Genomic DNA, 25,404 nt, shown 5'->3' with positions numbered 1-25,404 from the left:
GTGTTTGCGGGGAGGACTCCTGCAAGACAACCTGGAAGATTAGCTTGAAAATCTAACTAATATGCATTTTTTCTCATTTTATCTGAACTCAACAATTATGGTTTGTTTTTTTTTTTCTTCCCCCTTTGAGAAAGAAAGAAGTGGGAAACGTAAGGGCTATAACACTTGAGCATCCACCGTTATACTGACATGTGATTTCTGGCTTGTGTGCAAGAAATCTATTCAATCAGACTGTTTGCATTTTCCAGGAGGCTTCATGTATAAAATGTAAACAAGAAAAAAAGTGAAATCTGATATGGCTTTTACTGGAACACTTGTTGGATAGTTGAGTGTGGCTTTCTTGTGACAGTGAGTGTCTGTTATTGAGTAAACATCTGCTGGACCTAAGGCCTCAAGGTGTTAGCTAGGTTAGGAGGCTTTTTTTATATACTTGCATCCCCTTATTTGTTTTATTCCACAATTAAAGTGGATTCTAGGTTTTTTGTTTGTTAAATAGTTGTTTTCCCTTATTTTTTTCCTGGATTCCCACAATACCTTTCCAATTTGAGAAAACAACTGCAATTTGCCTTTACATAACATCAAAACTCAAAATCTACTTGAAAACCCCTTTTAGAAGCAGTTTTGGTGGGTGGGTGAGGAAAGAAGTTGATGGTTGAAGAGAGGCAAACAAGGAAACAATTATAGCACAATTCCAGCACGGTTAGCAAAACAGGCTGTGCCTTTGTCAGAAAATGCTGTGCTGGTCAGCAGGGTTTGCCTCACTGAATGTGGAGGGTTTGCAGGTTTGTTTTTTTTTTCCCCTTACTCTTTCAAAAAAGAATAAATAAATAAATAAATAAACACTACAAAAAAAATAAATAAACCCCAACCAACCGGAGGTGGGGGTTTCTCTTGACAGGACCGAGGCTTTGTAGATTGTTCGACGATTCGTTTGCTTGCGGCGGCTCTCGCTCTGGTTGTCGGTGACATCTGTCCTGTGGACACCCGTCCTCTCCGGGCAGGGCTGAGGGCTTGTGGCTGCCTGGCTGTGTGTGAGTGCTGGGGGGGGGGTTGGGTGTCTGCCTGAGTGCGGAAGGTGCCCGGGTGCTGTGACAAACGGCAGGTTCCCTGTGTGTGTCTCCCGAAACGCGCCCCTTCCTCCGCAGTTGCTTTCCTTAACGTGCTGTGTTGCAGAATCCCCCGAGGTCCTGTTCAGCAGCCCCTCGAGGAACGGATCTTCACTCCGACCGTCTCCGCTGTGTACAGCACTGTGAGTATCTGCGTGGGGTCCTGGCTGCCTCCTGCCGCTTTGGTAGGCAGCGTGCTTTCCAAACACAACAGAATTATATGTATTTAAAAAAAAAAAAACAACACATTTTTTCACCTTCTAAAATAAATGATGGTGGACAAGGACCATTTTTCTTGCATGTCAGTAGGAAAATAAAGTATCTTTAGGATTTTGGGGTCCATTCCTTCTCTGTTAAGTGTCTAGTTTTATTAAGCAGATATAAGGGTGAGGTTGCCTAAACTGAGTTGCATTTGAATGAAAATGTTGCTGGATATGTTTTCAGCCTGTTGGCTCCATCTTCTCTGCCTCCTGCTTCTCGAAGACTGTCGTGTTGGAATGTGGTAGTGGCTGCACGTTTCTAGGAGTATCTTATCAGAAAAACAATCAAGAAGAGATTTGTTTTTCACATTAAATGTTCCATTTAAAGTTACACAGAGAAAGGAATGTTTTGATAGTAGACAATATCTGGGATGGGTGCTTTTGGCTAACTGTCCTACGTGTTTGTTTGTAAAGCTTGATTATCGAGGAAATTTAGCTTAGAAATGTAGTGATGTTTATTTGTGAGCATATGATACCATTTTCCTTTTATTCATTTCTTTTTTTTCAAATGGTAATAGCTGGAAGCCCGGTGTTATTTATAAGCTTTGCTAAATCAGCACGGCCATGGGAAAGTAGTGTTTTGCTTTTCTGGTGGGATACTGCAAATATTTTTAATGCCAAAAAAACACTTTTAAGCTGCTCTTTTAATTATTTGGAAAACAGGAAGAAAAGCTGTAGATGCGAGAAACTCCCTGTGTTCCGTGTGGTTAACATAAGCTGCTTACAGAAAAACATAAGCTGCCGCACACGGCTTTCTCCTTCCCCTCGTTCTCAGTGACCAGCGAGGGGTTCTCGGCTCTGGGTCCTCCGTGAGGACCTTTGGCCCTCTCCTCTTCGGGCTGCAGGGACGAGCTCGGTGCTGGCCTCTGCAATCTGCCTGCCACATCCCGCAGGCCAAGCCGAGCTCCTCAGGGCTCAGGGGCAGCAGCTGCGGCAGAGGGCTCGGGGCTGCTCGGTTCGGGCGCTGCCAGCACCGCGTTTCCCCGCAGGTGAGCAGGAAAGGTCGGGTGCAGCTCAGAGGAGGGTTCCCGGATCTGAGGTTTGTGACCTCTCCAGCAGGCTCGAGCTGCTGCCTGCTTTTTGGTCTTGGCTAGCCCCTCGCAGGCACTCTGTGCTCAATACCAGAACCAAACCCGCGCGCCTGTGCGTGTGCGTAATGTGTGTGAAACAGCTGAAAGCACAGGCCATAAATGTGCAAACGCTGGTAATAAATCGCTCTGTATTATCCTCTATATACCCCACACAACACTTAAAAACCACTTAAAAATATCTGAATCCCATTTTGGGGAAAAAAGATATATTTTTTCAGTTCTTTCCTCTGTGAAGATATAATACAGTTGCCTGTGGGAAAATATGACTGTAAAAATTTAAATTGATGTAAAATATAAAAGTAACTGTGAAGAATGACCTAAAATAGCTTTTCAGCGTGGAAAAATACGCTACAAGAATAGAAGCCAGGGCTGGGAATATCTTGGTTTATGCTTTAAGAAAACACAAGGTTGAAAGAAAATTCCCTGTTTTAGGGAAAGAAGAGAAATTTCGCAGCTAGGTTCCGTTTGAGCTTTTATTTGCAGCCCTTGGCAGGTTGCAAATCTCGAGTAAGTCCTAGAAAAGCTGAATTAGGCTGGAGGGAGGCACATGGTCAGAGGTATTCAAGAAATTCATTCATCACAGCTCTCTGCATTTGATTTCACGAGTAACACTGTCATGAATTTCAAGTCTGGGTTTGCAACATCGGTTATTTTCAGTTGAATTTATGTGTGTACATGGCATGTCACAAAAGTCACGTAACACGGAGGGATGCATGGGCAGCACCTTCTATACCCAGAAACGCTTTTTCACTTCCACGTTTTATTGGCTTGGTCACCACGTGTGGTTTCTGTGCAGTTGTCAGCACGTGGATTTGGCAGTGCACTGCTGCCTTCGGAGCCCGTCTGGTGCCCGGTGCCACGCTGTGACTCTGGGCTGACCCGGTGCTCTTCTTGCCTGTTTCGTTTATTGTGCATGGGGTGGGAGGATGAGCCATTGAAGATAAGGGCAGCCCACAGACAAAACTGCCTATTTTTAGGCAGATAAAAAAGAGAAGTAATTCAGTTATCCTTTCTGTGCCTATGTAGATTTCCCTTCCATGTGTATGTAGTACCAGGACCTCACTCCAATTCATGAGCTCTTTTTTCCAAAACTGTGCTGCTTGCCAAAAAATGGGAATGGAAAATCTCAAGGCTTTTGCTATATGCCCCAGTAATATCCCCTGAAATACTATCAGAGGAGCACGTTTACCTGGAGGGCAGAGGGCAGCGGGGAGGAGCAGGCCAGGTGAGGTTTGTCAGATGCAGTGTCTGAGAACTCGGAGATGCTCAAAACTCCCAACAAAATGTTGGTAGCACCTCTTTTTCAATGAAATTGTACTGATGCTAGAAAGAAAAACACCTTATCTTGTGAGCTATTATCTTCATTTATTTTTTTTATAGTATAATGTAGGAAATTCTGGTACCGGGTAGGGTTTTTGTGGTTTCTTTTCTTTTTTCTCTTGAAATCCAGCAGTAGAATTGCTTTAAAGCAAATCAACCTCAGAAATGCTTGTTTCAGTGAATTAACCTCATAGTAGTAAGTTCCCCTCATCAATAATGGAGAATGCTCCATCGTAAGAGCTACTTTTGAACCCAAAGATTTGGGTTTCTTCCTCTAAGCAGCTTCCTTCCTGGTGCTTCCTAACGCCATATGCTGCAGGGAGTTTTGGCACTTATTCCTACCTCTGCTCTAAGGTCCCAAACCTGTGGACTCCAGAACTGGGAATGGCAGAAGACTGAAATTTTGTTTCTGTTGTAAAACATTTCCATGTCTAAATCAGGTTGTTTTGGCTTAGAGTTTTGGGGGAAACAGATTGATGTGTAACAGAAAGGGAACGTGTAGCAACGGTGATCTTAAATGTCATAGACCACCCTGTGTGGCTGCACCTGGGGTCCTGGGGACTGATTTCTGTTGGAAACAAAATGAATATGGACTAATGATCAGAAGCAGACGTGCTTTTCAAATTCAGCATGAGGCATGAGCTGGGGATGAGGTAAGAAAACAGATGAGTTACTGGGCACCCAACAAGCTGCTGGGGCAGACGACGGCGGAGGTTGGTCACTGCCTCAGTAACACGCTGAAGCTCGGTCCAAAAGTACTTCGGGATAAACTTCTGTAAGCTGACTCCTGGATGTGAGCTGATTAGAAGTAAGCGTTAGTTCGATGTGCCTGTGGCTTCGGAGAGGAGTGCCTGTCAGTTGCTTGGCTGTAGGCTTGAGCAGCTTCTGCAGCGTTGCTAGATCCAACGTTGGCTTAAGTTTTCTGTATTAACTACAGCCTCTTTGGAGCAGCATCGTGTCATTGCCCAAGGTGTGGAGGAACCAACTTGCCCCAAATTTTCCACTACAGCATGAGAATCGTATCGTCTTCTGTAGGTGGCAGCCAGCTGTACAGCAGTCTGTCTCTGCACACAAAAAAGCCCTGAATGCTGCTGTGCTCAGGGTGCGCGCTGCGTGGGGAGTGCTGCTTCCTTGAGAAGCCCAGGCTGAGTTTCCAGGTGGGTTATTCATGCCTGGTGCTAATGTGAACGCCTGCAGTTGTTGAGGAAGGCAGAAAAATCCAGCACTGTGAAGGAGGCTGAATTCAGGTTCTAGGTAAGGCTTGTCTCCCTCGCTCGGGTGCCCCTTTGGTTGCTTGTCTGCACCGAGAGCCCACTGGTGCCCCCTGCTAATTTCACACCCCACAGAGGTGCTGTGGTTTGCCCCGTGTCCTTTAAAGGGATATTCTTGCACAGGAGAGAATCCCATAGAAAAGAGATTAGAGGATTAGCTGCTCCAGCCTCTGTGTGCCGACCTGGGCCAGGAGGCCGCCCTGTTCCCTGCCTGGCTGCGGAGGAGAGCTGCTCGGTTCCTTGGGTGCTGATAGCACTTCTTTGGGGCTGTTTGCATTGGCTCAGGCAAATAGGTTGGATGCTGGAAGTAACGAGTTTGTCTGAGTCTGAACTTTTTTTTTTAATTTGGGGAAAAGAGCGGTTAATGATAAACGATCATGGCAAGGCAGTCCTCATAATCTAGGGGTGTCTGCGGTGTGCCCCATCCATTCTGGTCTTACCTGAGGGTTTCCTGGACGTGACAATGTACCTGAAATTATGTACACGGAGAAGAATAATCCAAAACTTGTGAAAATTTGTGCTGAAAACAAAAGATTTAAACCCAAAAGGAAAAGAGACAGTGCCAGCCTGAGTTTTACTTCACATTTCATTTTTATTTCTTTTAAAACATAGGATTAAGGCTTCTGAAAAATTAAAGTTATAGATAGCCTCATATTACTCAGTAAAGGAACAGAGGAAGTGATGGCCCAGCAAATGGATACACAAAATTACATATTCATCTTTAGGAAAATAACTTCTTCTCTGGATTTAAAAAGGATATTTGCTTACAGGCTGAGTTTGTTTTGCAGAATCTCACATGATAAACAGAAAACCAAACCCCAGGCACTGTGGTGTGAGGCACCCCAGAACAGAAGTAATGCACTCACAGTAACTTTGGTTACTGAATGAACACAGAAATTCAGCAAGTTCATTTTTTTTACTACATTTCACATTTCCTACAGCTCCCTTGCTGCAGCTGGCCAGGAGGATGCTGCTCCAGCCCGCGCTGGAAGGGCAGCCCACCTTCTTTGTGGGTGCACGAAGCCAGGCCTGGTGAGGTTAGCAGTAGGAAGTGCTTGCAGGTCAGTGGTAGCCTCCCTTCAGACACTGTCCCAGGGTGTTGTCCAAGTATCATAATGGCATGGTTTTTGATTGTTTAGTTAGCGTAATCAGGCTTTCAAGCAATCTTTATAGGTCCAGACCCGTGCCTGTAGCGTATTTGCTACTTGTCTGCTGTTTGATTACGTGAGGGTGTTTCGTGGACCATCTCTCAAGCAGCTGCACAGCTTTCTTTTTGGTTCCTGCAGACTTTAATTAACCTCCAACCTCGGTTATATGCATGCAGCTGCTTTAATATGCCGAGGAGGGCTGTTGAATGCTCCCACTGTCACAGGATGTTTACTTGCCGCTGCCCCCGTCCCCCTCATCAGACATCTGTGAGGATTTGCACTGCACGCGTTGTGACGAAGGGCCAGGTACGCGAGCTGTTGGAGATTGGAGGATTTTGGGTGACTCTGGCCTTAGGTACAGTAGCGTGAGCACTTGTAAGCGCAGGGAGATGAGAGCTGATGGTGTGTGAAGCACCACAGCTGTTGCAAAGTAAGCTTTGTTTCTTCACAAGTGCACAGCGGCGTTCAAGGAGACATCTTGGGGATGGGCTGGAGCTACCAGTGGGACCCCTTGTGTGAATGATTTCCTTACGGACTGTTGCCTTTGCTTCCATATTCCACCCTTAACTGCATTTTTCCAATATCTGTCATGTGATGTAGTCGCTTTTAAGCACTGACTTGTGCTCTGTTGACAAGTCCTTCAAGGCTGTCTTAGGTGTCACGTAAGGGGTTCTGGTTTTCTTGGGGACAGAACATGGACGGTTTTGCGATGCTCTCTGTAGCGCTGGTTTTGATTCAGCTGACTGAGGCTGTTGCTCACGCACCTGCCAGTCTATGTCAGCCAAAACTGAGATGATTCCTCTTCCGGGGAAGGGAAGGATCCAGCTGGGGACGGAGGCCGAGGTGCTCTTCCTCGACCCGCCCTTTTCTCTGATGGGCGCAGGGCTGCTGTAAATCTCCCCCACTGAATGCTTCTGGACTGCTTCCAAGCCTCGAGAAATTGTACATTATCATTCTTGTTGATGGTGCAGCTGTTTTAGTGTTTTAGGTAATGTTAAAAAAAAAAAAAAAAAAAAAGGCATTGATATTTGGAATATAATAGCATGGCTTGGAAAAGCATTCAGTTGAACTCTGTGACTTCAGCTCTTGTGCTGTGCTGTCTTGGAGCTTGGTGCTAACGCTCAGCAGAGATGGAGGCAGCACTTTTCTGCCTTTCCTGGTACATCTGCTGCTAGCTGAGGCTGGGCAGCATCCGTGTGTGCGAGAGATTCTCACACAATTACCCATGCAGTGTCAATATCCCTTCTTGAGCATTGCCTGTCGTGTGCTTTTACGTGCCTGTAACTAAGTGGGTGCTTTTCAACAAGAAAAGCACAGGTCTGAGAAGCCGGTGGATGAGCGAGTCGGGGACTTCCGTACCGTGAACACTAACCAAATCCACAAAAAGTTGTCTTGAACCACTGCGAGTGTGACGCCCGATGGCTATGTGATTCTTTCTTCCTTGATTCGCCCTTTCTTGCTGTAGTGACTGTCTAATCTACATATTAAATATTTCCATCGAGGAGATAGTACAGTGGAACAAGTATATGTGCCACGAACGTATTCTGCAACATCTTGCTTAGTGTGTTTCAGTTCGTAGTTTTGATCGAGATAGCAGATAAGTGTATGCAAGAGTTACTTTGGTATTGCATTCTTTGCTGGCGGCACACCCTTCAGATGATGAGGCCTCTGGGCAGTCCTTTTTAACCTTTTATAGGGAAGTATGTGGATTTTTCCCTTATTTTTTCTTTTGGGTCACTGGTAATGTGTATCGCTTTGCAAAAGCACAGTATTGTTTGATATGGTGATGACAAAAGATCAGAAAATTGCAGGCCTGGAGTGGAAGGGATGTTGCAAAGCAAGGCCACAGCAGTAAAGCTCATGCAGTTTCTATGCATCTTCCCCAGTGACTCTAGCTGGTGCTCTTGGTTTTTGATCCTTCCTGAATCATATATAGAGTTAACTAACTTGTACAGCATTTCACTTAATAACAATAATAAAATAATAATATGCTGCTAGCTGCTTTCTTAAAAAGATTACAGTATCAAAGATTGGATTACTAATATTATGTTTTACTAACAGTTTATCTCCACACAGGTAACACAAGTAGCAAGACAGCCGGGTCCTCCTGCCCCATCCCCTTACACTGCACATGAAATAAATAAGGGACACCCAAATCTTGCTGCAACGCCACCGGGACATGCATCGTCCCCAGGGCTTTCACAGGTAAGAGCTGGCATTGGAGCAGAACGTTCCCAGCCGCCCTCTTTTCCTCTTGTCTGATTCTCAGCTTTACCGCTCAAATTTGACAAATCTGTCCTGTCTGTGACCAGTACATAAAACTTGATTGATGAACAACATCTTTATATGGCTCAAACCTCACAGTGACTTAGGTAGCACTCTGGTTTATTAGCCATCAGTTCATTGTTGATTCTTTAACAGAAACTAGAAGCAACTTGAAAAATTATAGAAAATAATCATGGATGAGGAAAGTGCATCACTGTAGAGTTTGGCTGCTTTGGGGCACGGCCTGACTTACACCTTAAACTCCATAGCAGTACTGGATGCATTCTCTGTTAGGGGTTTTCTATTTCAAACTGTTCTGTACAGGTTGCCACAATTTTGTAGTTCTTCTAGGAAGTAGGACAGTAAAATGAATTGCAAAAATGAATGCTAATAAAAGAAATGAGACAAAGGACTGATTACAAAATGTACAGAGGAAGAGATAAATAGAAATTACAATAAAATGGAGAAACAGTGTTTAGTAAGATATGTGAAATAAATTGGTCTCTTTGTAGTCTTTATTAGATGAATATTCTATAGGGCTGACACGGGAGTGGAAAAGCTTACTTTAAAAGGAAGGGGTGAAAAAGACAGGTAATGGGAGCACGGAAAGAGAGGGGAGATGAAAGATAAGGGATTGTGGAAAGTGGGATGTGTAAAAGTATTAACATTTGAGGTGGAGGAAAGCCCTGTGTTTCACTTGTGCTCATTTAATTTATACCTGTTTGAGTAAATGGAGCAAAGGTGGCAGACGGGAGCAGAGCTGCATTTCTGAGCAACCAACCTGCTCAGCTCTGTTCGGAGCAAGGTGTCAGCAGGGGCCACAGCAAGGTGGTGGTAATGGCTTCAGGCATGTTGCAGCACTGGGAGAAAGCAAGCTTTCTGTTCTTCCTGCCAGCCTCTTTAATTTGGATGAAATATTAAACTCTAACTGACCTTTTAGACCATGAGAAGTGTGAAAACAAATGAGGTCACGTAAGGAACACTTCACCTTAATGCCACGCATTGTACATAAAGCTTAGCGATGCGTGTTTGATGGTGCTCAGTGGGAAAACTGGAAACCTGTGGTCATGTTTGAAAACGTGCAAATGCTCATCCTTTATGAAGTGAGAAATTAGAAGTATCTATTCCGGATCACAAGTAGCTTGCAGGCACTAGTCAGTGGTCTCTGAGCAGTTCCTTGCACTCTCACTGCATGGCTGTTGGTAATAAAATCTCTGTTTTGAGGACTGAGCCTCACCTAGCAAAGAGGGAGGATGTAGCAGCATTGCAGAGCAAACCCTAATCTGTTGTCTGGCTTGTGTCATGTATCAAGAAATTCATTCCTGGTAGGCCTTGTCAACAAAGGGAAGCTAATCATGTGGTAGATAAGAGGAGAAGAAAGAGAACGTTCTAGGCAGCCTCTTAAAAAGAAAATTCTAATCAAGGTTTTTTTCTTCCCTTAATATTTTCCTGTTGAGTCAGTGCGTACGTAGACAGCGGGCTCTGTGCCAAATCACCACTCGAGCCAGCCGGGAAAATGCTCGTTTCCTGTTCTGCTGGCTCTTATCGTCTTGGAAATGAGCGTCAGATTGTGTCACTCTGGTGTTGCTGGTAGGAGCAGTTTGACCTTACGTCCTCTGTGTCAGCTGAGGATCCTTGAGGGCTGTGGGGGGTTATTTGTCCTCTGACAGTATGGGGCAGGCCCTGCGTGCTGAGTGAGAGGAAGCAAAAGCAAAATCAAAGTTATAATCCAGGCCCTGGTAGTGAGTGAAGCACCCGTCATTGTGCTCTGCAGGGACTCCGGAGGAACGAGGTATTTTGATTCCATTGCCTGAGGTCTGGACAGTTTATTTCCCTAAGTGACAGGGGAAAACTATCTACAGCTACGAAGCTGGGATTTGGTAGCAAAATAGGAAAAATAGTGATTTCTGTTCATTTGCGGAATGGGATTGCCTCTGACCAGGTGTTTTCACTGTTACGGGTTCCCATCAGTTGACCCTCACATTTGCATCTGGAAGTGATGGTAAAGAATGAAAATGGAAGGCCCTATACCTGGGGCAGTTCCACCAGTAAGGCTTAAAAGGGGTTTGAGTCTCTTGAAATAAGCGGTTAAAGCATAGCCTGTTCCCAGAGAAAGTTTTGTGTACCCTTGAAGCGTTAGAGGTTTGGGTTAACTTAAGGTTGTGGTGTTAGTTTTGTTGTTGGGTGGGTTTTTTTTGTTTCCTTTTGTCTTGCTTTTAACCCTAGAATTCTGAATATTCTTACCTATACCTTACCTCACTTTGACCCCTGTTAAATGCTGAATATCAATATTATATTATGGTAACAAATTCTCCATTTTAGCAGGGCGTTGGATGCAAGTGTTAGCTTTTTATTGCATCTATCATTTTTCTCTTGTTGGTTTCATTGAATGCCCTCTTGTGCTTACATTAAGAAATGAAGTGAGTGGAAGTCTCCTGTTTCCAGACTGCTTTTTGGGGGAAATTCTACAATGACTTCATTTATTTGTTTTCATTTGGATAAACAATCAAAGTCCTTTAAATCTCTCATCACATGAGAGCTTTTTCCATGCTGTAATTGTTCTTTTCATCTGTTTGGCCCCCCTGAATCCGGCTATTTCCCTTTTGATATAAAGTGACTTGAGCTGACGTGGTGCTCTGATGAATGGTTTATTACTGATTTCTGTAGCAGCAATATGGCATTTCAAAGCTCTGCGTATCGTAACAACCCATGCTGTGTTCATGATAGAGCACTGAGCAAAGGTCGTCTGCGTTTGTCCAGTTGTGCCTAACGCGTGTGTTCTTGATTTGAGAGAGTAACTAAAAAGATAAGGAAGAGACCGCTCCATTTGAGTTAGAATCTGATTAAGGGGTCGTTGTATTATCCCCAGAACCATGACTCAATGAATATTCTGAAAACCGAGTCTTTTCAAGGTAGGGACTGGTGTTTAGTCAGCAGTGAATGAAAATATATACATATGGTTTTGGGCTTCAGATATTGCTGTGTTCTAAAAACCATTTTGCCAGAGTGATAGCACGTGTTACTTGTGTGGCCCCAGATCGCTCTGCTTGCTGACTGTCAGTGCAGTGCTCTGCAAAGAGATCAGTCCCTTGCTCGTGTCTGGTATCTCAGCATCCCTCCTCTGGTGGCTCAGAGCTCCTGCTACGTTCTTCCAGAAGCAGTAATGTGGAGGGGAATAGAAGGTTAATAAATGCTGCATTTCCACAAATTTCTACACATGGCATATGTCTGAACCTCCTTCCTCTCTTCGGCTTTGTGGCTTGAAATACTAGGCGGATGACTGGAGTTGAGGAATGGCCACAGGCATCAGAATGTGGGTATCTTCTGTTCTAGCCATCTAGATGTGAGGCGTAAGGAGCGGTCCCCTTGCTGTTCTGACGGCTGTAAAGCTGTTCCAGTAAGTCTGGGTAGTGGGAGATAGGTAATGCCTTAAAATGCTGGTAAGTGATACAAGGAGCTACTGTCCTGTACAAAAAAATCTAGGTATTGAGGCAGCGGGACCGCTCCACAGGCCTGTGACGAGGTTCCAGGATGGTACTGGGTGTTCTGTAGGAGAACTGGGAAACAAAACTAGGATAAGACGGATCAGGAGGATGTATGGGGTATTTATTGTCTATTGGGAAGAAACGTCAGGTGCAAATGTATGTTGTACCTTTGTAGCTGGCTTTCCTTTAACTTTATTTAAATAAACAGAAACAGATGTCTTGTGTGGTGCTGTGTGCTTTGGTGTTTTTCTCACTCATTCTTCTACCTTTTCTATTTAACATACCCAAAGCAGTAGAGAGGCTTGCTGTTAGGCTTCCTCTGAAGACTTTCATAATGATCAGCCTCTGGCACTTTGCTGCCCTTCAGAATTAGTTTCTGTAGCAAAACTAGAAGAGCTTGTCAGCGATGAGACACAGTCCCACACCCCTGTCTCTGCAGCAAGAGGCAGTGTTTCTGCTTCCCTCGACCTTCCCAGATTCCAGGGCCTTGAAATCATGCTGCTCTCTGGAATGCGTTGAACTCCGCTAGCGTTTGGGAATGCACAGCACATGTTGCCTCAGTGATGTTATGGCCAGATGTGGCCCCACGAACACAGAATTTCATATTTCTGTTCTTTGCACAGAGGGCCCCCCGTGCAGACTGGGAGAGGAGCGGCACATCTCCTCTGCCTCCTCTCTGGGCCTGCAGACTTCAGGAGGGACTCGAGACAATTCACTTTCTCGGCATGCAGAGAAAAGGAGAAATCAGTACAAAGGAGCAGATAAGTTTTTCCCTGGGCATGGCTACCGGAGCAAGTTAAGATGAGATCAGGTAGGGGAGCTCATGGGGTTGCAGAACACAGGGCGCTGCAGGGTTGCTGCTTGCCTGAGCTCTCTCATCCTGTGATGGATGTGAGGTAGTCCAGTGTGAGTAGTGCAGGCAAAGAGCATTCACACGGGCAGTTAACACAAAGCAGCTGAGAAGCTGTAAATCTGCCCCCCGCTCTGGCTTTACGTTACAGTAATTTATTGTGTAGTTGTGCCTTAAGAAGGGAGTAACGATAAAGTAGAGCTCTTCCAAAGCAACCAGACTGCTACTTGGAAGGAGTCCACAGAAAAAATGCTTCCCTCTGTCCACTGAGTGATCAAAAGAGGAAGAGGAGTTCTTCCAGTTGTAGTGTGAGCAGGAGAGGGAGGAGGCAGTGTGCAAAGCTCAGGGCATCAGAAGACAATTTCATCTTCCCCCCCAAGACCTAGGAGTGTTTTGAAGGATCCTGGGGAACAAGTGTAGCGGATTCTGGCATTCTGGAGATGAAGCAACACAAGAGGAGAATGGTTCAGAAATGCTGTTCCAAAAGACTCTTGGCTTTCTCTGCCTTAGCTTTAAAAAGTGTGGGCTCTGATGCGTGTGCAGATGGATTCCTTTAGTCTGGGACTACAGTTTGTAAGCGCTGACCAGCAACTCTTGGAACAAGGAATTTCCTCTGTAATCAGTGAAAGCTCTAGGTCTTGTTGTGATCACGCTGTGTGATGAGCAGATCAGTGCTTTGTGCCCATGGCTACCTGTTAGGCTGAAAGGATTGAGCAACCAGTAGCAGAAGACCCTGTGACATCTAACAAGACCTTCCTCTGGAGCTGTTGTAGTTATTGACAGCTGTGTTTAATAATCCCTTATCTGTTTCTAACAATGCCAAGATACACCCATAGAAAACAAAAGTGCAAGAGAACTGAATTCTCAGGATCCTGGTATACAGAGACCTTGACTTTTAGGTGGCTGATATAAATCCAAAACAGATTGTACTAGCTGAAACTTGTTACCATCTGGTTCTTTGCCTTAAGTGAAAAGAGTTTTGTGGTCTCATTCTGGTCCTCAAAAATGTCACCATAGCTAAATTAGCGTTTGTAATAGCAGTGAGACATTCCTTAGTACCTTAAGGTCTGGGAATCTGTGCCAGGAAGCATGTCTGTATGCCATCTGTGACATGTTTATAGGCAATCCCCAAGCCCCTTTTTTTATTACCTTGGATCCTTTCTACAGGAGCTGGAATTCTGTTGTAACCATAATGTTTATTCACTATTCCCTCCCATCATTCATTGCCCAATTTAGATTTTAGGTGCTTTTAATAAAGTTACATTTATTTATGAATTGGAATGGAAGAAGGAATGTAACTTAATCCTGATCTCACCTCTTTGCACCCTGGGGTAAGTCAGGTGCCCTGGGACGAGCTGTTTGCTCCTCGCACTGGAGGCAGCGACCCTCTGTGTCTTGTAGCCTGCAGGCTGCGCCTGACGCTCCTCTTCCCCTTAACGCAACTGTTCCCTGTTATCTGCGTCCATGTGTACTTTGCCACGAAAAAGCAATTGCTGTAAGGTCAGATAATAAACTTCCACAGTCCCTGAAGCACGAGGGGCTCTCTAATTTTATCATCTTGTTTGTGCAAACACCCTGTCCTTCATTTCTCTGTTTGGAGAACGTATTTGTGGACACCTTTGTCAGAGTTGGTTCTCCAAGCTTGCTGCTGAACTCTTCGCCCCAGAGAGCTTTTCTGTACAGGAAGCTCCTCGTTTTGTGTAAGGTGGTGTTGTAGCAGATTTCATGCCAATTAAAAATGCACGGGGTCTCGTAACTTGTGGAGCAGGTATGGTTGCCAGATACTAATTAGCAATTGTCTATGCAGCCACAATGATGTGGACGTAGAATGAGAGATCAAGCTCTCCTTGCGTAAATGAAGCAGTTGAGGCTGGACCTGGTCAAGAGAGAAACCTGCATCTGCATGCTGCCCATCTTCTGCCTCTGAACAGCAGATTTCAGTGTCTTGGGTCTTCTGTCCGTACTAGATATGGAACGTACCCTATTCTGTACCAGATATAGGGTACAGAAAATATAAACAACCGGACCTGTGGTGGTGCTTTGTGTGCAGGAAACCTGCCCTCCGCACATACACATTGATGTGTTTTCTTGAGGAGCCAGCAATTCCACCTCTCGTACTTCTCCCTTCTTTCCTTGTGTATGCTTCTGTACATCTGGCTCGAGCTCCTTCACCGTGAATATTAGTAATGCAGCTCACTAATTTGGAGCTTGTAAGGAATACATGACTTCAGGTGGAGATTTGAAAATACGAGTTATTTAATAGCTGATAAATCCAGGAGAAGTATAATCTTCTTCTGGCCTTTGTGTTAAAGACCTGCTGGAAGTAAAACTGAACTCTGTGTTTTGTAATAGGATTAGCAGTTGTTTGATTGGGCTAATAATGCTTGGAAAATTTGTTCATATAACATCTTTCTGTGTTTTTGATTCATCGCTGTGCCTTTTGCTTCCTTAGTTTAAACCTGTGCTGGAAACTTAAAGCATGTCTGTGTCTTGGCACCTGCTGTCAGCATCTTTTGGGCTTCGGGATGCTTTTGGGTATGAAAGCTCAACGTTGTAGCTGTCTTCTAATTTGGGGAATGCAGCTGTGTGTAAGAAGAGCTGCAGGCTTTTGGGGAAGGGAGATCTGGGATAGTGGGAAAGGCCTAATACAGCTTTAAGTGCAAATTGATGCTATGAACTTCAATAATTATTTAACCTTGGAAATAGCTAACATTTCAAAGTTATGACGTAGGTGGGATGAATTGGCTTTAATATTTGTGCACTTAGGAAGAACTGGAAACAGCCTTTCATTTTTTTTTAATAAGGAAGGAGGAAAATCTGTTATGATTTTATCACATACACGTGCAAAGCGAAGATTGCAGCCCAAAAGTTGAGCCTGGTTAGGACTAGGTGTGTTTCCAGACCCACCTCTTGCTGCTACTAGTCCTTTTTACTGCTTTGAAGGGTGTTCAGTGAGAACAGCATTTAATGATTTTCTGTGTAGTCTTGTGTGCCCAGCAGGTGAAGATTTGTGTTTTTCTACTCCTTCTTGAGCTTGCTTTCTGTCAGGTGTAACCTGGCCCAGCTTTGTGTCTTCCCTGGCCTGTCCACCCTGGTGTAAATGTAGTTATTTGAATAAGAAAGCTCGCAGTTAGGTGCCTTGGCCACACAGTGCATCCAGGATGCATGATCTAGACAAAGAGTTTTCTTTTGGCTTGTGATACTTTGGTGAATCAAAAGCAGTTTAAATGTTATCATTAGCTTTTGGTGGTGGTGTTGTAAGTAGCATTTTTGAAGATCATTGAACTCTTCTGTAGTGATTTTAAAATGTCACCGATTCCTGTTTTCAGGAGATTTCTGTGCATATTTTCTGTTATCGCAGTCATGCGGACTGAGTTTTATACTGATGCTTTTCAGACTTTACTATTCATTGAAACACATTTTTATTCATAATAGAAAACAAGAAAATAATGTGAAACAACTTGCCAATTTCCTTATGTTTAGTAATTTCTATTCTCATATTCCTTCTGTAATAATACCTTCTGTTCCATACAATTTCTTGCATGCTTCAGAAAAATACATGGTTTTAAACAAACACAATGTTGTAGAAGGCAGTATGTCCTAATAAACACTGAAGTCAGCACAAGAGTCACAGCTTTACATAGTTTGCATTGGTAAACATAAAGGGCAAAAAAAAATCCCTGTGAATAGATAAAACTGGGGAGAAACAAGTTTGTTTGCTAGCTAGAAAAGCTTTTCAAGTGGTTTGACAGTACAAAGACTCTCTAACAAAACTGTATTCTTGGAATTCATGAAAACCCAGTAAGTGACGTTGTCACTCTTCCATAAAAAGTGTTTCAGAGTCGGAGCCCCTGAATGACTGGCGTCCATGGTTAGCTTGGTGCCAGCCAAGGAAAGTGTTGAGCTGTAACCTTTGGAGGTATCTGCAGCGTGAGTGAGGAGGATTGCCCCATGGGGTGAGGGTTTGGGATTGATAAACAGGTTGTCCTGCGAGCAGGACTCTTGCTGAGCTGCTTTCCACCTGTGGCAAGGAGCACGAAAGTATTCAATGATTATGGAGCAGTAATTCCACTTTTAGCTCCCTGTGGCTTCAAAGAGCTGCGTCCATGTTCTCCATAAACTGCTCCTTATGGTGCTGTTAGGCAGTTTGGTTGCTTTAAATTGTCCACATTTGCACAAGATTTTATTCTGGTACTTCTGTGCTTCAGCATAAGGCAGTAAAATTTGAATGTTTAGTCTGATTTATGCCATAGACTCGTAAAATCCAGTCCAAGTGGCTGCCGAAAGCAGGTTCAGCTAGAGCAGGTCACTGCGGGCCATGGCCACTTGGTTTGGGTATCTCCAAGGATGGAGACTCCACAACCCAAGTAGCCTCGTTTCGTTATATGTAAATGGAATTTCTTCTAGTTCAACTTGTGGCCATTTCCTCTCATCATTTCACTAGGTATGACTCAGGAGAGTCTGACTGTCTTCTGTGCACTGTCCCATCTGGTGTCCCCTGAGCCTTCTCATCTTGAAGTTAGTCCTGGCTGTCCCAGCTTCTCCTTGTATGCCAGATGCTCCACAACCTTAAAGATGGTCATGGCTCATCACTGGGCTCGCGTGTCCAAGTCCCTTTTGTACAGGGGAGCTCAGACCTGGCTCCAGCGGGGTCTCACCAGCGCTGAGCAGAGGAAGGATCTTTCCCTTGACCTGCTGGCAGTGTTTTCCCGAGGAACCAGTAACGCTGTGGCACAGACAGGTGCAGATGCAGCTTCCAGAACTGGTTGCACTGGTTAACCAGAGGGGCCGACGCTGAATTTATGGCTCATGCCCTTTCTGTCCTAGTCTTAGGTGACATCCCTACACCACATAATGCTCGTAAGATCAGCTCTAGATTTTTCTTGGGTCTTGAAAAAAAACTAGAAGGAAAGGTATGGACTAGGGTTTGTGGTGGACTGCAGGTTGTCTTTCCAAGCAGAAGTGTTCTTCCTCAAAGTTCATATTCCAGTTAAATTGGCGCAAAATTTTACGGGACAAGTGAAGAGCACTTTGTAACTCAGGGGTTTCTGCTGAGATTCAGAGGTCTGCTTCCAACAGTGGAGGTGTTGGAATTTCTGCCCCCAACACGCATGCACACGCAGACAATATTTTTGAGTACCTTCGTTACGGGAAATACCAGTTCACTTAATTATGCAATGGTCGTTACCAGACCAACCCCGGGCTCCAAGCCATGTGCTGCAGTCTAGGTGGGGACTGGCATTTCAGTCCCTCTAAGACGCCAACTAAATCCAGACTAGTATTTACAGATGTTATGAAATGATAATCTGCTGTGGCTTTATCCTTGCCCTCGTGCCTTTGTTAGCAACAGTTTGAACTTAGGCAGATAATATTCCATGTGATGGGTTGTGATGGCCGCGATAAACAGCTGCCTGGGAGGATGACAGCTGCCTGCAGGACATCTGTCCTCCCCGATGTCACCAAATTACCCTAATTTAAATATTTCACTCTGCATCTTCAGGTGACCACAGCACTGGGGTCTGAACTTAGGCTCCTGGTTATCAGCTTGAATGTCTTGGACTTCTGCTATTAATAAATAAATAAATAAATAAAAAGCCCAGTGATTGTTTTTCCTTCCCAAAGCTGGGTTGTGCTTACCTTAGCTCGAAGCACTGTGCCGAGGGATGCTCGCCTCCAGCGGTGCAGCTGCTGGTAACAGAACCATGAGGGTTGTGCAGCACCGGGGTTAAAAACACGGGGTGAGCCTGAACTTCTGGGAGGCAGCACGTCAAACAGGGACACTTTGTCTTTCTTTTCCCTTTCACCATCCTCTTCTGTAACGTCCCTACAAGAATAGTAACTGCAGTGTCTTAAGCAGGAAGGAAAAGAGTATGTATCTTGTGTCTGTGTGCCCTCTGCACAAACCGTCTTTGTCCAGGGAACAGGAAACCACATTTCCTTTGCCTTCTTCCCTCGGTGGGAATGCGATTTTTGATGTTGGAGTAGGAAAAATGCCTGTAGTTCTGTGGCTGCTACTTAGGGCCCTGTTTCCCTGCTCAGCTTTCTGCGTTTGCTTGCTTGAAAGTGTGATGCTAAATCATGTGAAGCCATAAAAAGGTTGTTAAAAATTTAGCAGGGATGGTAATGACACAGATGAGAGACCCTGAGATAAACTGCTGCAGAGGAGTAAAGATAACAAAGGTTGAGCCACGTTTGTCAGAGAAATAATTCTTCCTGGGTCAGGATATTCCCATCCTTCTAAAGGCTGAGTTTTATATTACCCAATGTGGGGAATTCTCCTGAAGGCTGGGCTCTGGGTGAAGGGAGGAGGGAGCAAGTGGCCAGGGAGGACACCGGGGTGCTTGCCATGAGGACAGCTGAGGACAGCGACTGCTGCAAGCAGTGCAGGCTCTTCCTGGTCTGCAGTTTGGTGAATCCCTAAAATCCACCCCCAGAGGCCAAAACACTTGTATAGAGACACCTGGAACTGAGTACCTGGTGTTTTCAGGAAATGTTTTTGAAAAAGCCGAAATACTTCAACTCACAAGATAGACACGGTTCCTTTTACTCTTTGCTTCCCTCCAAATCATAGCCATGACCCCCCCTAGTAAATTTGCAAAGACTTTGCACCCATGTAACGAGCTTGGCCCCTTCATCAGAAACAGGGTATTTGTGCTGCCAGCTCAGTTCTGTAGATCTAGTGTTAAATTCTGTTTGAAAGTGGAAACCTCTAGTCTGTGTAACCCGTTCAGTGTCACAGAAGAGCGGTCGTACTTGCCTCGTTGGTTTTAATGGGACTTTAAATATTCCAAGTGATAGATAGTAACACACACAGAAAAAGAGTGTTTTCAAGTTACTGATGCATCTTCGAGGCTAGGAGCACTGCCTGGGAGACAGTTGGCAGAGTAGAACTGCATTATTTTTATTTTACAGAGATGCTATGATGAGGACAAGCTGATTTCAGTGATGCTGGATAATTTGCAAATGAGCTGATTAAAATTTCAATTAAAATTGAACGTCTTGATGTGATATATGCCAAAGAATTGCATATTTGAACACGTAGCTGTGAGGGGGGTTCTGTTCGAACAGAATAACCTGATGGTGTCTGATTAGCTGCAGTTGAAGCATCACTGGAAATAACAAAAGTCAAACCACGAGCGTTTAGAGGGGAATTGCCTGTGTTTATTGCTTTAATCGTTGTGCTATTTTTAAATTTGGGATGGTTTGGCTGCCTCTTAAAGCTAAGATAGTTTACGGGAGTAGTGCAAGAATGTTTTTACGCATTCTTTGAGAGGGCAGTGTGTAGAAAAGCCTGGGAAATGACTAAATTAAATAGTTCAGGCTTCTCCATCACTGCAACGTTTGCAGATGAGCTGGTTCTGCATATTACGTACGGTCATTACAGACATTACAGACCTTTTCCTAACTCACATTATAGAAGTCACTGCAGGCATCAGCTTCATTCTTGTTTGTCGTGATCCTGCTTGGCTGACTGCAGGGCATGCCAGGAAAAAAAGCAATGGGATTGGGATTATCTAGTTACAAAATAGTAATAAAAATGAGTGATGTTCAAAAGAAACATTGGGCAGGAGCCACATAGTTTGTGCTTAGGCACAGGACCTAACTTGACGTGGTTTCAGCGCAGGTTTCTCGGTGTTGTAGTGACATTGGTACACATCAGAGGGAATGTGTCAAGCACTAACACGGCTCGCTCCTGCAGGATATCTCTCAGCTGTTTGGGCACTTACTTCCCTTCTTCCACAGGACTTTATTCCTGTATGTGCTCATTGGGAGGGCTACTAAACGAATTGAGGTGCTTTGGTTTTGTTGCATGTTTGTCACCAAGTGGGGCATTTCTAGCTCGTTAATGTGGTTGACACATAGCTAAGAGCCATGCCGAAACCAGGGGGGCAGGAGGACACTGAGATGGTCTCATGTGGCTGTTGTGGCTTCTTATGTTGTTGATTTCTGAGTGCACGTGGGTTAAAACATCTGATTCTTTTCTACCTGAACTTCTCCTGTGGGTTGCTAATTCACTGGGTAGGTTGGGAGCTCAGGAACTCAGAGTTAAGAAATGGTTTTACTTGGCTGTTGCCAATGCACCAGTTAGGTCAACAGTTGCTTCACTTCTCCTTTGGTCATCCCTGTCCCTGGGAGAACAGCCAGGGACGCTGCCAGGACCAGGAGTCCTTCAACCCTTTGCTTGAAGCTGCCGGAGTTCGTAAGTCAGCACCCCGGATGGGACAATGTGCATGTCATTTGCCTCTTGTGGGTTGTAGTGGTAGCAATTTGGGGCTGTACTCAGATGCTCTGGCCCTAGCTGTTATTTCTGCCTCGCAATAACATCAGATTAAAAATAATAATAATAATCTTGCTGTAACATTCAGTCTTTGGAAGTTTTAAACAGTTTTGCAGTCACTGGAAGGCAGCACCAGCGCTGAAAGACCACAGGAGCAACTGGTTTGGGTTTGGGGAAAGACAGAACGGCTTCTGGTAATGCTGAGGTCGCACCAACTTACACCTCTCCCTGAATTGAGGCCATTCAGAAAGTGAAGCTTGAGGAAAAAGGAAAGTGTCGGCTGTATACGAGGGGCAGTCTGAAGGAATACTTCTGGCATGTGGCTGCCTGTGGGTGAATTTATTGGGCAGAGGGGTTTTAAATTACCCTCTTATTTTAAGAGCTAAATGCAGAGAAGTTGCTGTTATTGGGTGCAGTACACTTGCAGTCTTTCAGGTGGTAAAACGATTTGGGCTGTAGGTGGGCAGAGTAAAACCAACTCACCAAATACATGGTGGTTCAGGATTACAAGCCACGTCTTCTCCTTCCGCGCTTGCGAACCAAGCAATGGTTTATGCTGCTGCAGGGATTTCTTCACCTGCATCCCTGGCCAAACTGCTGCTGTCCAGGCCAGTGACCCAGGGGAAAGCTTTCTAAGGCTTTTATGTGCTGAGAAACCTCCTCAAGGGCTGCTGCATCAACACCGCCAGGCCCACATTCCCTGCTGTTGTTTTCCTCCAGGAAAATAGTTCAGCATTTGGAGGGAGAAATGGGTGTGATTGTTAAAAGTAGGGCAAGAAAGGGAAAACCATGCTGTGAGTGATCTTACCGTTGACTCCATTGCAGTGTGTTGTCTTGTGCCTAGCTCCAGGAGCAGTTGTGCTTTGTGTCAGGCAGCTTGCATACATAAGAATTTGTAACTTTGGGGCAGGAGCCCTCAGGGTGAGGTACCCCGAGGGAGTGTAACTCTACATGCCCACCTGGAGCGACTTTAATCAATGTTTGGTGTGTAGCTGGGTCGGGGAGCACCGTGGTTATGAGACTGCTGTCCTTCAGAGACACTGGTACATCAGAGGCGTAGGCATGCATCGAGTTTTGTTCGGGGGTCTCCTGGGGCCAGGGATGGAGCTTGCAACAGTTTTATCCTCAGTATCCAGCTGATGCATACTTCCTTTACTTGATGTTGGCATAAAGTGATTCAAAATCGTTCTAAATGTCCGTGCGGTGATGCTTCCAGTACGCCTTTAGCTGGGTGCCCTCTGCTTGTGGGTGCAGTGGCAGAATCTCACCTGAGATACAAATCACTGCAGCAGGTATCATTTGTCTCACCACAGAGAATCACATCCCCATCTGTTGTGTCCGTGCAGGAAAAACGGCCTTTGGGGTTGCTCCAGAATAGCTGCCTTTGGCCCAGCGTGCTTCGTGTTGTTATAAAATGTTTTGCTTACGCTGTCATGATCCTCCCAAAGAGATTAAAGCATTTTGCTGGCATTCAGCAGAGTTTCAGCTCGCTGTGGATAGGAGCACAGTTGCTTCCTTTGTTACTGGTGAGTAACTGGAAGTCCAAAGGCTTTCGCACCCAAGGTCACAGCAGGGATCAGCGATAGAGCGGCAGGCTCCTGAGTCACGGTCATGCGTTGAAATCGCAAGACCATTTCTCCTCCTGCTATGTAACTTCAGTAAATATAGACCCATCAAGCTTCTTCCGTGAGTCAAGGGAGGACTCGAGAAGCAGTGACGGGGCTTAACCCCTGCCCATGCCAAATCTTGCTGGGCTGCTGAAGGCCTCAGGAGGCTGAGGAGCAGCACCTTTCTGCCTGGGGATTTAAGAGTTTTGTTCCAACAGGAAAAATTTCCACTGGCTGCAGGAGGCAGAGAGCTGCGTGACTCAGCTTTTTCTGAACCTGATGTGTGTACTTTGCCTGTTTATTCCCAGTACAGTCAGTACTGAGGGAGTCATGTTACGCAGCAGGCACAGTGTTTATTAACCAGCTCGGGAACTGATCTAAGAATAACTTTTTTCATTTGTTTTGTTGGTAGTGATTTTTTTTTTTTGCTTAGCGCAGCTAGCAGCCCAAGGTGGGAACTCTCCACAGAAAACAGATAGAAAGGGTTTTCCCCAGCAAGTTGCAGGAATCCATAAACACAAATATTATTGCCTTCCCCCTGTGGATAGCCATGTCTGAAACATAAAATCACTAAGATGAAAGCTTAAGGAAAGCAAATTGCTCTGCCTCAAAAGTGGAGCAGCTCAGCAGCCATCCATTGTGTTCCAGCTCAGGGTGCTGCAATTATTGAACTTGAGGGATTTCAGTGTCAGCATTTAGACGCTCCTGGAGCAAAATTTGTATACTGAGCGATATTTGCTTCCCTGCATTCCTCTCTGTGGTAGTTTATTTAGGGAATTTTGGGAGTGTTTCCTTGCTGATCTCTTAATTTTTCACCCTCATCCTCAGTGTTTCAGCCATAGTGCATAAAAGCCACGCGTTTCCAGCATGACTGAATATGATTATAATCACCTCACATATATATTTAGGTGCTTGGCACAGAAAAAGTCCTTTTGACAGATAAATGTGTGTGATACTTTTAATCAGCCTACTTGTCTGAAAAGCAGTGGATTGCTGTGATTTATTCTGTTGGTTGTTTTGGTGTTTTTTTTGTAGGCTACCGGGTACTGCAGATACCTACAAAGCACTTTTTTTCTTTCCTTTTTATGGTGTTTGACACAAATACCAGGGAAGGCACACCTCCAGCTGGTTTGAAGCATGCCAGGCAGAAGCATTTGTTGTTGTTGTTCAAGAATTGTGAAACATATTTATTTAGATGATGTTTGTTGTCTTCAGCGAGATTTGTCTTGCAGTCACTTCTCAAGGCTGCAGTTGCAAACCTTGCACTCAGAGCTGTTGTCTGGGTTAGGAACAGCACTGGTTGCCCAAAACATTACCTTTTTTTTGATGACAATAATAGCAGGAGAAGCCCTTCAGTGACTGCTGTTTAAGCCTTCATGTGGTGATGTGTTGTTTTTTTTTGTATGACTCCGTGCTATACTGGCTCTGATAGGGTTTAAATACTTAAACAAATTGAATACTCTGCTGCATCATCTTGCATTTGCCTTTCAGCCCTGCAAGTGTCAGAAATGACATCTGTTATCAATGAGGTGGCTGTACTTAAATTTGGCACTGTATTTAAAAATGCCTGCTTTACAGTCATTCTGATGAAGCTCGTTTTTTTTAGGCTTAGTGATAGCTGCACTTCCTTTCCTATGCATTTCTTTGCTTGGTTGATGAAAAGAAAGCTGCGTTTTGGAGGTGGGTAGGGATGTCAGTAGTAGCATTGAAGTTGTATCTAACTCAGGCTCTATCCTGTTGTGTGCAAGTTAAGCCTCAAGAAAGCTTGGTTTTCCTGGGTCTAAAAAAGGGGAAGGATAGCTGATACCCTCCGCCCTTCTTGTTGAGAGGAGGGGCTGCTCGAACCGTCTGGGGTAAGGTCTCTGCTCTCGAGGTACAGAGCAGGAGGCACGAGGAGCTGCGGTCAGCCAGCCCGTGTGTGTGCTGGTGTCCTCCAGCACCGCCTGCCCTGTGTGCCTGCTGCCCTCCGTGAAGGGGAGCTGCAGCAGCGCGGGGACTGACCCTGAGCCACCCATCTTCCAAGGGGAGAAGCCACCTGGATGTCAGAATGGGCAGAAAGTCGGGAACAAGGTAACAGAAAAGCAGAAGAACCTCACGGACAGAAAGACAGCAGCGTTTTCCCACGTCTCGTTAGTGCTTGATTATTCTACGCTATGGTGAGATCTTGTTGCTGTGGTGCCGTTGCCGCTGTGAGATGTGGTGCATACTGTTTATTATACAGCATTGACATGAACAGCTCAAGCAGAATCACACTTGTCAAATAAAAGGGGAAAATATTTGATGCTGCATCTGACATCTCAAAAACTAGAAGGCTTCTTGCAAATTAGTTGTTAACATGAATTAGAGATTTTGCCAGCGGTAAGACAAGAAGATTGGACCACAGAAGCTCCCGAAGAGGAGGGGCAGCAGAAAACCTGCCCTGCTTGCCTGCCAGAGGTTGCTGCTTCCATAGCAGTAGTTGATGAAAACATTGAATTGCTCTTGAACCAGTCTCTTCTTCTGCTGTGTTGATACAAACTGCTGCAGAATAACACTCTTCAGCTAAATATTCTACCAAACGTGCTTTGGTATCCTAAATCACAGCACAGATCTAATGATGTACTTGGAGACAGAGATTTTTATTCTCTCTTCAACCCAAAAAGCAATGTTGAAAATCAGGGAGGAAATAACAGAACATCCTTCTGAGTTAGCTTGTGTAGTAGGAACACTCTCATAAGTGGCTG

General features: G+C 44.9%; 1 protein-coding gene across 10 annotated transcripts in view; it reads left to right on the top strand.

The window, feature by feature from the left end:
- Positions 1-25,404, top strand: part of EIF4G3 (eukaryotic translation initiation factor 4 gamma 3) — a 153,109-nt gene that overhangs the window by 43,980 nt on the left and 83,725 nt on the right. For 7 of the 10 annotated variants that reach the window (XM_082776880.1, XM_082776879.1, XM_082776877.1 and 4 more), the window contains exons 2-3: positions 1,174-1,249; positions 8,258-8,401. In XM_082776880.1, the coding sequence (XP_082633006.1) occupies positions 1,174-1,249; positions 8,258-8,401 (220 nt within the window). The remainder of the gene's footprint in view (positions 1-1,173; positions 1,250-8,257; positions 8,402-25,404) is intronic. The other 3 variants (XM_082776883.1, XM_082776882.1, XM_082776878.1) reach the window with 2 other exon arrangements.

The sequence above is a fragment of the Aythya marila genome (genome assembly GCF_965140915.1).
Source record: "Aythya marila genome assembly, chromosome: 21".
NCBI classification, from domain to species: domain Eukaryota; kingdom Metazoa; phylum Chordata; class Aves; order Anseriformes; family Anatidae; genus Aythya; species Aythya marila.
The sequence above is the reverse complement of the archived record's forward strand: the minus strand, read 5'-3'. Positions and strand labels throughout refer to the sequence as shown.